The 13,256-nt window shown below is 43.1% G+C and overlaps 1 protein-coding gene across 6 annotated transcripts in view; it reads left to right on the forward strand.

Moving 5' to 3' along the window:
- The window catches only part of VTCN1 (V-set domain containing T cell activation inhibitor 1), an 89,993-nt gene extending 77,124 nt beyond the window's left edge, over window positions 1-12,869 (forward strand). For 3 of the 6 annotated variants that reach the window (XM_027866761.1, XM_027866757.1, XM_027866762.1), the window contains 4 exons: window positions 1,450-1,797; window positions 3,774-4,052; window positions 5,596-5,765; window positions 6,862-7,750. In XM_027866761.1, the coding sequence (XP_027722562.1) occupies window positions 1,450-1,797; window positions 3,774-4,052; window positions 5,596-5,720 (752 nt within the window). In that variant the 3' untranslated portion in view covers window positions 5,721-5,765; window positions 6,862-7,750. Of the gene's footprint in view, window positions 1-1,449; window positions 1,798-3,773; window positions 4,053-5,595; window positions 5,766-6,861; window positions 7,751-7,799; window positions 8,668-9,589 lie in introns of those variants that run through there. The other 3 variants (XM_027866759.1, XM_027866758.1, XM_027866760.1) reach the window with 3 other exon arrangements.
- Window positions 12,870-13,256: the final 387 nt, after the last annotated feature.

Genomic DNA, 13,256 nt, shown 5'->3' on the forward strand with positions numbered 1-13,256 from the left:
AATCAATCATTCATTGAATGCTTACTATGACCACGATATAGTCACAGGTTCTCTTTTTTAAATTTGTGGTGCAGTAAAAATACCAGAGCGCTTCTTGGTGTAATGGACAGGGGATTAGACTAGGAGTCTGTAAGATCTGGGTTCAAGTTTCACCTCTGATGAGCTACCTATACCTCGATTTCTAAAAGTCACTCAAGCTCTCCATACCCATAAAATGACAGTGATCCAACTCAGTGGCCTCTAAAGTTTCTCTAAATATATGATCCTGTGGCTATGGGGAACATCAGTTGGTTCATCAATAAAAAATGGGGATAATAATTCCTATACTACCTACCTCATAAGGGGGTTGTGCTGTTTGAGTTTAACACCACTGGCCTAGGAAACTTAAGAAGCAATTTTATAGTTAACCAGACTAAAAAAAGAGATGAAACCATATGAAAGATAAATGTCAACAATGATTATTCCAGAGTGGGGTGAATGGCAAGAGACCTCTGGGATCTACAGAGGATGACATGACATTGTTACAAAAGGACATTAAGGACAAACAGCACATAAGCTGCTGCCATTATTACTATCAACAATCTTCTGGTGCTTCCTTTCTTACCTAAGTTGAGCAGAATATGAATGTCGACTATGGTACCATCTCAAAAGGGCATTGAACAATATGATTGAAAAGAAAAGAATGACTTTGTCCTTAATGTCTTTTATAACACTGTCATGTCATCCTATCTAGAAGCCAGAGATCTCTTAGCCATTTACCCCACTCTGAAATAACCACTGTTGATATTGATCTTTCATATGGTTTCATTTTTGTATCACTTTTGGTTAACTATAAAATTGCTTCCTAAGTCCCCCAGGCCAGTGGTGTCAAACTCAAATAAAAACAGATCCTGCTGTCAGCATACTGACTTGGAAAACTACAAATTAGCATTATCTATATTGTACTATATTTTTATTTATTTTGTTAAACACTTCCCAATTCCATTTACTCTGGGTCTGGGCACCTGGGAGTTTTGCCAGGGGGCTGCTTGTGCCAGGCTGCCTGAATTTGACACCTCTGCGTTAGGCTATCCAATGCACAGAGTCTACTTTTGGAATTGAGATGAACAGCTCCAGATGTATTTTCTTTCTATTCTGTCTCCTTAGGTCCATAGCCCTTCATTCTCTGTCAGTCCCTTCCGGGGCATTTCTTTTTCTTTTTTTTTTTTTTGGCTAGGCAATGGGTTTAAGTGACTTGCCCAGGGTCACATAGCTAGTAAATGTTATGTATCTGAGGCTAGATTTGAACTCAGGTCCTCCTGAATCCAGGGCCTGTGTTCTGTCCACTGCACCACCTAGCTGCCTCGTTAGTTACATTTCTGATGACCCTTCTTGGACTCCCCTTAAAAGGTGCAACTGTTGGTGCACGTCAAACCCTCCCTCCAGTCCTAAACTCTTCTTGACTTTCAGGGAGACACTCCATTACTGTCACTACTCTGACCTCAGCCGGGAACATTGGTGAGGATGGGATCCTGAGCTGCACATTTGAACCTGACATCAAGCTCAGTGACATCGTGATACAGTGGCTAAAGGAAGGCGTCATGGGCATGGTCCATGAGTTCAAAGAGGGCAAGGATGATCTGTCCCATCAAGATGACACGTTTAAGGGCCGCACAGCAGTGTTTGCAGATCAAGTGATAGTTGGCAATGCTTCTCTAAAGCTGAAAAATGTTCAGTTAACAGATGCTGGCACCTACAAATGCTACATCATCACCTCAAAGGGCAAGGGAAATGCCAAACTGGAATATAAAACTGGAGGTGAGTCATATCTAGAAAAAGGAAAAGGAAGTACCCTCCAAACTCATGTTGGTATGTAACAGGGATTGCTCATTAAAAGCAAAAAAGAATCGTATTTTAAATGTCTTTAAAATTCAATTCAACACGCATTTATTAAGCATGTACCTGCTCTATGTCAGTCTATAAGAGAGGCAGTGTGGTGAAGTAGACAGCCAGCCAGCCTTGAAGCCAGGAGGAAGACCTGGGTCCATGCCACACCTCTGACCCAAAATGACTATCACAACCTCTGAGGGCTTTAGACAACTCTCTAAAACTCTTGAGTTGCAGACAAGGGGCCTCCCTGCATTGGGAGAGGAAGTTTCCTTACCTGGGAGTTCTCTATACCAACAACATGACAGGCCAATCCCTGTCCTAAGCCTGTTCAAGTCTATTATTATTATTATTATTATTATTATTATTATTATTATTATTATCATTATTATTTAGTCAATTGGGGTTAAGTGACTTGCCCAGGGTCACACATCTAGTGTCAAGTGTTTGATCTGAGGCCTGAGTCAGGTGTTCCTGACTTCAGGGCCGGTGCTCTCTCCATTGCACCACCTAGCTGCCCCTCAAATCTATTATGTTGGAGTAAATGGGAGAAAGGAGCCCAAAGCCAGCATCCATGTACAGTGTGAAGTGCGCTGTCTGGGAATCAGAAGGCCTGGGTTCTAGTCCTGACCAGTCTGACAATTTCTGAGTTGTCTGATCTTGGGCAAATCCCTTCACTTTTCTAAACCTCAGCTTCCTCATCCATACAAGGAGGCTAAGAATACTTGAAATACCTATTATCCAAAGTGCTATTATGTGGAGAATGCGTGGCAAACTTTAGAGCCCTTCCTATGTGACCTTGAGCCAAATGCTTCCCCAGTTCTGCCCGTAGGTATCCTTCCCTAGCCGCTGCCAATGCCATCACCCTCATTCATACCTTCCTCTCTTCTCTCCTAGACCACTGTAACAGTCTTCAGACCAAGTCTCTTATCTTCAGTCTATCACTTCAATCCATTCTCCAGGTCACCAAGTAACATTACTAAGGCACTGCTACGACTATCAGTCAAAAACCTTCTGTTTCCCCATTGCCTACCAAATAAAGTGTAAACTCCTAATCCCAGGATTCAAGGCTTTTCAATCTGGTTTCAGCCTATTCATGTAGTCTTAGCTTATACTCCTCCTCTTGGACTACTCTTTATACTCCTTCATCCTGCCGTCTTCCATCTATGTATCCTGGTTTATATCGTCATCTCTGCTTGGAATAGGCTGGCTGCTCAACAACTCTACTTGCTAATGTCTCTTCTTTCCTTCAAGGCCCAAATCAGATGACATCTCCTTCAAGTTTTCTTTGACCCCTTCAGGCAAAAGTAATCTCTGTCTCTCTGTCTCTCTCTCTCTATCTTTCTCTCTCTGTCTCTTTTCAATTTTCTCTGAGCACTTTCATTTTCTTTTCTTACATGGCAGTTGTATACTTGCCCATCCCCATGGAACTGTTTCATGAGAGTGGGGTCTAGGTCATACTATATTAACATCTCCAGCTTCTAGCAAAGCACCTTGCACATAGCAAACACAACACTTTTTCTAAAAAATAGAACTAAATTGTACTCTACTTCTAGCAGGCTTCTATGAGCAACCAGACCTGCACCCAGGACCCTGGGGCAGCCTAATGCCCAGGGCTAGGCATAGGTGAAATGGCCATAGTTTCTTTGGCTGATGGGGTCCTCAAGATTCCTGCAATAGCTCCCTAAGTGTTCTCCCTCCCTCAAGTCCCTCACTTTTTCATCCATCCTCTTCACTCAATGCAAAAGTGATTTTCCTAAAGCACAGGTCTGATCATGTCACTCACCTAAATAAACTACAAATGAATATAGGCTAATCAATGTTCTTACTTTTGAAATTTTACCCTGAAACCAAATGACTTGTACCTTTAGTACTGACCTATGCCCTCCCTGTGGATTACATTTCAGCCTTCAGCATCCCAGATGTCAATGTGGACTACAATGCCAGTTCAGAAAGTCTGCGCTGTGAGGCTCCCCGCTGGTTCCCCCAACCCACTGTGGCCTGGGCCTCTCAGGTTGACCAGGGAGCCAACTTTTCTGAAGTTTCCAACACCAGCTTTGAGCTGAATTCTGAGAATGTGACCATGAAGGTGGTGTCTGTGCTCTACAATGTCACTGTCAACAACACATACTCCTGCACGATTGAGAATGACATTGCCAAAGCCACAGGGGATATCAAAGTGACAGGTGGGTCGTTCTACATCTGTTCTTTGCATGGAATTGAAGGAACTCTGGATGGTTTAGAGAACTGATGATAGATTGAAATTCAATTTGATTGAATTCAATAGCTATTTATGGGTCACCTCAGTGTTAAAGGATGTCCTTCTGCAATCTCTGCCACAGTTTTCTAACAATTCAAAGCAAGGCCAACACTAAGAGAATCACAGAAACAGATATTCACCTGAAGTAGCTGCTCACAAAGGCTGATTACACGTTCTGCCTGGGGGCTGATGGGTTTTGACTACAATGTGGGAGTGCAATTTCCTCTGATGTGGCTCTCAGGTCTAGCCTGTCCTCTACTATTTGAAAGATCACAACAGATCCAGCAGTTTATAGCCACATTAGAGTGAGCTCAGTAGTATTGCTTGAAAGCTCTGGGCCTAACTGACCTCTCGGGTTGGGCAGATGCAGACCTAAACAGTCCCCAGAAGCACCCTGCTCTCCCTGGGTTCTTTCAGAATACAGCTTGTGGTTGGGCTAGTCTTTCAAGATGCTTCTCTAGATCGACTAGGAGACCCTGGGTTTAATGTCAGAGCTGTGGTGGAATCAAATTGATCTCTAAGTAGCCAGGAAAATTTAACTCAGAAAATTCAACTGTTATTTACTCAGCCTATCATATCATGATCAACCAACACTGTTTTTGGTGCCTTGATTTTGAAGCCCTCAAAAAAGGAGTTGGTGAGTGAGTTTGGGTCCAGTTCCCACTGAATGACTTTTCCCCATATATCACAAGGAATGTCCATTGGCATAGAAAGGGCAAGAATTGCATAAACCATGGATGTTAGACTTCCATTTCATTCAGAGACTTGGTCCTCTGCCTGCCCACTGGAGGTCAACTCCAACAGAGGAATCAGACCTGAGGCCCAAGGACACAAAGAAAGCATTTGGCACAGAACAGCACAGAAATCATTACTAAATTGCACAGACCACTTCCTTGCTGTGCATGTAGTGGGCACTCAATAAATACTGAATGAATGAATGAGGCAGCAGGACTTATGTGTTAAGGTCTGTTTCTTGCCATTGCTAACTTAGGTGACCTCTGGTAAGCCAGTCTATTTCTTTAATCATTGACTTTCTCAACTATAAAAAAGGATGGCACTTTCCACCTAAGCATTTTATAAGAGTGTTGTGAGAGTTAATGATATAATATCTGTAAAGAGCTAAGCAACATGCAAGAAAAGTGCTGTGTGCACATAGGGATTTGCCAAGAATGTGTTTATTGAGAAAATGAACTACGGAAGTCTATTCTATTATTAGGCAATGTGTAATATTATTCTATTGGCAAAGCTTCTCATTTGATTGGGTAATCATAGGAATGGGTCCAAGAATGGAACTTCCTTTGGAGAAAGCTCTGCTCTTAAGCCAACTATAAGCTAAATAGTGGTCTGAAAAACAGCTATTGTTAAAAACGACTTCTATTGTTTCAATGTTTGCTGTTTGCTATTGAACCATGTGAAGAAAAAAGCATCCAGTTTGCCCTCAATGGTATGTTTTCTTCCTCCCTCTGCAGACTCTGAGATTAAAAAAAGGGGCCACCTACAGCTGCTGAACTCTGAAGCTACCCTGCTAGGTTCATCTCTCTGTGCCCTTACTTGGGTACTTCTGCCCCTCACCCCTCACCTGATGCTCTTTTAGGTTCTCTGGGACATACAGAAACACACATAGTCACTGACAGAATAGGTAAGATGACCAGGTGAATGGCTTGGGAGACCATGTGTACATGCATGAATGTACTTTCTAGAAGCTTTGCTCACAGTTGGTGGTCTCAGAGAACAATTAAGCAAATTCATGAATCAGGGCTCTATTTATTCACATACTTTATGGGATAATAGTGTTTGCTTCTAAGACCCTATACTCCAAATGCACCACCCTCTCTTTTGCAGAAGTGGGAGGACTATGGTGGAAGAATGTTGCATATACTGTCAGACGTGTTGGTTAGTTTTTCTGACCTTTTTTTTCTTTTTCCTTTTACGATCTTTGTTAGAAGGAATGGCTTTCTGAGTAGTAAACTATTCAGAAATGAAAGTGATACACAAAAAAGGTATCAATGATTTTTTTAAAGACCCTACGCTTATGGGTTTAGAGTCAGCATTCTTTAGGAAAGGATCTCCTATTCTTCCTATGTTCCAACTCAGGGGTGGGGTATCTGCAGTCTCAAGGCCACAGGTGGCCTTCTAGGTCCTTGGATGTGGCCTTTTGACTGAGTCCAAGTTTTATAGAACAAATCTTTTTATTAAGGGGATTTGTTCTGTGAAGTTTGGATTCAGTCAAAGGCCCGTACTTGAGGACCTAGAGGTCCACATGTGACCTCGAGACTGCAGGTACCCCACCCCTGTACTTGCCTCTGCACCTTTACTCACGCCTTGGCTTGTTTCTAGGATGTCCTTTTCCCTATCTCTACCTTTTGAAATCCCACACATCCTGCAAGATTCAACATAAATGCTAACTTTGCCTGACTGTTCTAGTTAGAAATAATCGTTACTTCCCAAGTCCTCATGCAGCTCTTGTATCTCTCATGCACTTATTATGGTCTATTTTGTATTTGTGAGACCCTAACCTCCTTGAGCCTCAGTTTCCTCATCTGTGAAATGGAGATGATACTTGCCCTACCAACTACACAGGGTTGTCTTGAAGAAAGCACTTTGTAAAGTATCATGTTCCATATAAATGTGAAATATTAATGTTATCATTAGTTGTGTACGTGCCTTATCTTTCTTCCAGGATAAGCTCATTTGAGTAAGGGATGATGTTTTATTTATCTTTCTCTCTCCTGCAGAACACAGCACTCTATATTGTACATAGAAGATGACTAATCAATATTTAACTGAATTGAAATTTTATTGGACATATTTGTGGACATCCAGATATCTTTTACCGAAGGGCATCACATACTTCAATGAAGTCAAAACAATTTAAGATAAATAAATGGTTAGCCCTGACCAGAAAAGGATAAAAAGGCCTCACTAATGTGTTAATTCTTCTTCAGTTCAACAAATAGTCACTGAGCACTGTGACACATAGGAAGGGGTGTGCTAGAGCCAGCAGGACTGAATTTTCAATGTGAACATTTATATCTCAGAAATCAGCAAGTGCTACAAGCTTTAATAGCTAATAATGATGATTGATTACAATGATGATTAATGTTACATCATCAATTATGTTAGTAATACTCTTCTGCTGCCTTTTCTCCATTTTCCTCCCCATTCCAGCTGATTATCAGAATCTTCCATAAACTCAAATTCCATCATTTCATTCTACTGCTTACGACCCAAACATAGCTCCCTTTTCCCTGTTGTCAGTCTGAAGCTCATCATCCCAGTGTTTAAGGTCCTCCACTGACATTTCATTCTTTCCTATTACTTCCCAACATGGCCCTCCACTCCTGCCAAATAATCATCTTAACTACCTTTTCTCCTGCCATCTCTGCTACATGTAATTAATTAATTTGCCCCCCCTTCCTCTCTGACAGTGCATGCTTGTCATTCTTCCTTTGAGACCCATCTCAAAAATGACCTCCAAAGAGCCCTTCCAAGGGAACCTCATCTTTCTGATCAAACACCGAGGGAAATTAAATAGAATTTATGCCACAATATTTTGTGCTTGTTCATGTTTCTTTATAAATATTCTTCAGTTGCATGAATCACGAAAATATGTCTCACATAGGATGTTAGTTGCTTCAAGGGCAGATACGCTATCTTGCATTTCTTTTCACAGAACCACAATGTTTCCAATGGAAGGGACCCCAGGGGCCGTCAGATCCAAATCCTACCTGATAAGTGAACCTTCTATAGCCTACTGGACAAGTGGCCATTCAGCCTCTGTTCAGAAACTCCCAGAGAGGGGGAATGCAGTGCTTACTTACTAAGGCATTCCACTCCCCCTCACCCAGCTCCAATTATTGGGAAGTTTTTCCTGACATCAAAGCTACATTTGCTCATTTGCAACTTCTACCCATTACTCCTGGTACTGCTCTCTAGGACCAAACCGAACAGATTTCATTCCTCTTCCACGCGACAACCCTTCAAAATATCTGAAGATAGCTAGTGTGCGCCCATAAGTCTTCTCTTCTCCAGCGTAAAAATCCCAGTTCCTTCCACCAGTCTTCACATGCAACGAACTTCAGCTTGTTCACCATCCCGGTTGCCTTTCTCTGGATGCTCACTCCAGTTTATCTTTTCTAAAATATAATGCTCAGAAGTAAACATAAGACTGCATATGTAGTGGGACTACAACAACCTATCACACCTCCTTTATTCCTGAAAGCAGGCCTTTTTCAAGGAAGCTCAAATCACATCATTGTGATCTTCTGGCTTTTTTAGCTGCCAGATCACACCATTGACTCAAACTGAACTTGTAGCCCATTAAAATCTCAATATCTTCATCAAATTGTTGTTCAGTCATGGCTCTCTTTCCCCATCTGGTATTTATGAAGTAGATTTGTTGATCCCAAGTGTAAGACATTACATTTATTCCCATTAAATTTTGTCCTACTGGACTTGGCCCAGTGTTCCAGCCTGTCAAAGTCTTTCTGAATCCTATTCAGTCATCCAGTCATTCCTCCCGGCTTTGCATCATTTGAAAATTTGACAAACATATAATACATGTATCCTTATTCAAGTCATTAATTAAAATGTTAAAAAGCACAGAGCCAAGCACAAATCCCTGGGGCACTCCACTGGAGACCTCCTTCTGCGTTACAATAGAACTATCAATAATCACTCTGAATCCATCCAGTTCACTGATTCTAAGTCCATCTAATTGTACTATCATCTGGTCCACATCTCTCCGTCTTCTCCATGAAAATGAATGAAAGACTTTGTCAAACGTTTTGCTAAACTAGGTGCGCCACATCTACCAGCCACCTTCTCTCGGTTTCCCAATTTAGTAATTTCATGAAGAGAGGAAGGAGGTCAGTCCGGCGTGAGCACGTCTGTAAAATGAGGGAGCTGGACTCAAAGCTTCTGAGGTGCCTTCCATTTCCAAGTCTATGACCCTATGACCTGTTCTTGATGAAGTCATGCTGCCTCTCGGTGAACACTCCTTCCTTTGCCAGATGTTCAATACCATTCCTTTAACAGCATGCTCTAGAACTTTGCCAGGAATAGAAGTCAGCCTCACTGGTCTGTAGTTTTTATAGACTTCATTCTCTTTGCTTTGTGGGAATTGGGGATTTGTCCTTCTCCAGTGCTGCAGTACATCTCACTCCCCTTCTCCAACACTTTTCAGAGATCACTGCCAGTAGCTCAGCAATCACATGTGCCAGCTGTTTCAGCGCCCGAGGATGTAGTTCCTCTGGGCCAGGTACCTCAAGGTCATCAAAGGCCACAATAGTTCTCTTACTACCTACTGATAGAGTGAACAAAACAGAAACTAAATAGGAAACGAGTAGACCTGCTCAATTAGTTTTTGTTTCTCCTTGTTAAGGGCACAATACAACTCTGCGCACATAAATATTTGTTGAACAAATAAATGGATGAATGACACCTTGTTGCTATTTTTTTCAGAGTCCCCAAAACCTCTTGGACTGTTTCACACCTTGAAGACATGATTTTTTTTAACATGCTGCTTCTTTTTCTTGAGGGTAAATGCCTTAACTTCTGGAAATCTGGACTGAATGAATAAGATTAAGAGGCCAAAAAGAAATAAAGAGCAACTCATAAAACACACCAGCATATAGACAATTAACCCATCTTCCTAGAAAAAGGTTCATAACTCGGAAAATGATTCATCTGAAATAGAGAGCCATCTCAGTGCCTTTCTATGACTATCTGGACACAATGGATTTCCTGCCAACATTGCCCTCCTCTGCCTCTTGCCACGTCAGGGACAGACCTCTCCCCTCATAATTCCTGGATGGCCACTGGCATTTAGGGCAACTCTAAAGATGCTCTAAGTTTCACTTCAAATGTCCATTATAATCCTGAGCTTCTTGAACTGCCCACAATGCAGCATGGCCCTAGCCCCGAAGGGGCTGTATTTCAGTGGTGGGTCAAATATCCCAGAGTGCTTTGTTGTCCTCTTCCTACTTGTGGAGCCCCAATGAAATGTAAGATACTTTCCTTCGCTGACGCACAGAATTATTTAGGTGCTCCCCCCCCCACAATAGTCCTTAGACCCCCAGGATTTAGAACGAGAAGAGACCTCAGAAATCACCCAGTCCAAGTTCTTCACTTGATAAATGAGGAAAGAAAGCCCCAGAAGGGGAGTCACTTGCCTGAGGTGACACAGGGCTGGGCCTGAAGCCCAGGTCTTGGTCTGCCACAAAAGAGAGGCCTAGCTCTCTTTTCATGACCCCAGGGCTACCTCCTATTCCATTCTGCTGCTTTCGGGGACTCGACTTCTCTGCTACAAAGAAATTCATCCTTACTGGCCCAGGGAAGGCGCTGACTGTGTTTGATGTGAGGAGACCCTTAGGATTGTGGCCTTCTTTGCTCTGTGAGCAGCTCTCGGCAGCACTCAGAGGAGAACAACCCCAGGAAAGAAGAGGGAAGCAGTACAGTTTCTCCACGGCTGAGGGATGCCCAGTCCTCCACATCTGGTGATCGCACTGGTGCTATCTCCAAGTGACCAGCATCAAGATGTAGACAATGGCAAAGTCCTGGCATCATTCTAGCCCACTCTGGCTACTTAAATTCCTAACGTCTTCCCTGCCTTTTATTACAAACCAAGACCCTGCCCCAAGAAGGAGCTACTGCTGAGAATCTCTGCCTTCGCCTCCCAGTTTGATCCTCAGAATCAAGCTTAGCACAAAATGTAATGAAAGGCAACACAAATATGCTTCCTGACAGAGGGATCAGGCAGTGAGCCCTCAAGACCAGGACCTGGGGGTGAAGAGCTGTGGCCAGGGGAATATTTCTTTCTGGTTCCCTTCCTCCTTTACTGTGTTTTGTGTGTACTGAGTCATCACTTCTCCACTGGAGGTCATGGTTCAAGATTCTATTTCAAATCTATTGTAGGAAACTTGACTTTCAGATTTCTCTGAGTTGTTAAATTTACATTTCCTGTGCCCATTGTCTGCTGGCTAACCAGGCCAGAGAAACCAAGGGCAGGTGAAAGAATTGACAGGGAGATCTGAGAAGTGGGAGGGGGCTTTGAGTGCTTATGGACATGTGACTATGTGAAGCCATACAGCTTCCTGGGGATCACTGGTTTAGAGGGCAGTACTGGGGAGGCAAAGAGGAGGAAAGTGGGCCCCCAGAGGAAAGCTGATCAATGAAATCCCAGCAGATCTGATTCTGGAGGTAGGGAAGAACTCTGGACCTGTGGTGCATGGGGGAAACTCCCAACATTGAAACTTAATTCCAGGACACATCAGCAAGGCACTGGGAAGTTAAATGGTTTGTCCAGAGTCACACAGCTGATAGTGCCAGAGGCAGCCCTCGTACCCAGGTCTACCTAGTTACAAAGCCAGCCTTTTATATATTATGCCATACTGGTTTTATAATCTTTACTAGTGAAGAGTCAAATTCATAGAATGTTAACATCAAATAAGACCTTATAGATGACAGTCCAGAACTTGGAAGGACCTCATAGGCCAGCAGAATCCTCTCTTCTCCACTACCCAAAAAAAAAAGTCACTTGGCCTCATCTGGCCCAATTTAACACATCCTGAAATTTAAAAACTGGGGCCCAGAAAGAGTCAATGACTGGTCTAAAACTATAAAGTGAATTAGTAGCCCACCCAAGACTACAAACTTGTAGAGTCCTGACTAATTGTCTACTACTAATTGTAGAGTCCTTACTAACATAGTTTAGGGGTGGGGCACAAGGAACTTGCTATTCTTCAGACTGCTGCACACCACAGCTTAATGCCAGGCAAGTCCTTTGACAGCCAGGCCTTGGGGAACCAAGTATGAGAAAGATTCAGGTCCCCCTTTCCAACAAATTCTACATTATACCCATCAACATTTAGTTACTGACCACACACCCAACTCCTCTAGTGATACCTATACATCATACAAGATGAAGCAAATGATAGCCACTGGGAAAAGACCAACTCAGATGCCCAAGTGTACTCTCCCTTTGCAAGGGAACAAACAAGTCAAACCTCAAGGTGAACTATGAGCCTCCGGCTGCCCTTGGGTTGTGTGAAGGATTGTTTTGAGAACACATGGAGGTCTGTGCATTGAGCCTGAATGGGGTGGGGCCTTTTTTGTCTGAGGGGGTGATTGTATTTTGCAATGTGTGATGTGCTTTTGGCATACTTAAGAACTATGCAATTCCCAGACTCCCTCTGGCTGCTTAAGATTGCCAGCCATTCAATCATCGCCCAACAAGACTGACTTTACTGCCTCCCCTCCAGTGGCAGTTTGCTTCCTCTTTGGAACTGGTCTTGGTTTGTATTTTTCATATACAAAGCCCGAATCCCCTAATGGAGCAGCGACTGGGAAATCCTAAGGGAATCCCAGAGAAAGGAGCACGGCCTCTTTGTCCACTCTAAATGCTGCCTTGTTCCCCCAGCCCCTACTTGAAGTCCCTCTCTTCCCTAGGTTCCACCCACTCTTCAAGGCCTTGGCAGCAGTCAGAAAAGTGCTAGCTAGAGGCCTGACTCTACAATCTCCTTCTCTGTGACCGGGGACAAGTCATTTCCTTGTTGGGTCCTAGTTTTCACCTTCGTAAAATAAGGGGATCAGACCAGATGACTTCAAAGGTGTCCCTGCCAGCTTACACCTATGTTTTGAAGTGCCTCCTCCTCCATGAAGTTCCCTCCAACTGGTACAGCCCTCATTGATCTCCCCTCCTCTTGAATTCTTATTAAAGTTGTCTATACCAAACAATTTAAAACTCGAGTGTAGAATGTCTTCTGTTGCATGATATGTTTCACGTGTGTATGTCTTGTCTTCCCAGCTTAGAATGTAAGCTCTCCCGAGAGCAGGTACTCCATCTTTCAATTCTGTTTTCCACACACTGCCAAGCGAATTTTAGGTGCCCAATAAAGACTTGCTAAAGACTTACTGCTCCAATATAGGAGTGGCCAAATTTACTGACTGTACTAGCTGTAACATTCAGAAGTCTGGAGGGCTCCCAACATGCTTGATCTTCATAGGATTGTTTCGATCCTTAATTTTCAACTGCTACACCCTAGCTTCTCCAAACCTCCACCTCCATTCTGATGAAGCGACTGTTTACCAGAGTAACTGCTAAAGCCAGCTTCGGGCTTCTGGGCTTGAT

This window comes from Vombatus ursinus, unplaced genomic scaffold, assembly GCF_900497805.2.
Source record: "Vombatus ursinus unplaced genomic scaffold, bare-nosed wombat genome assembly UNPS02014782.1, whole genome shotgun sequence".
Classification (NCBI taxonomy): domain Eukaryota; kingdom Metazoa; phylum Chordata; class Mammalia; order Diprotodontia; family Vombatidae; genus Vombatus; species Vombatus ursinus.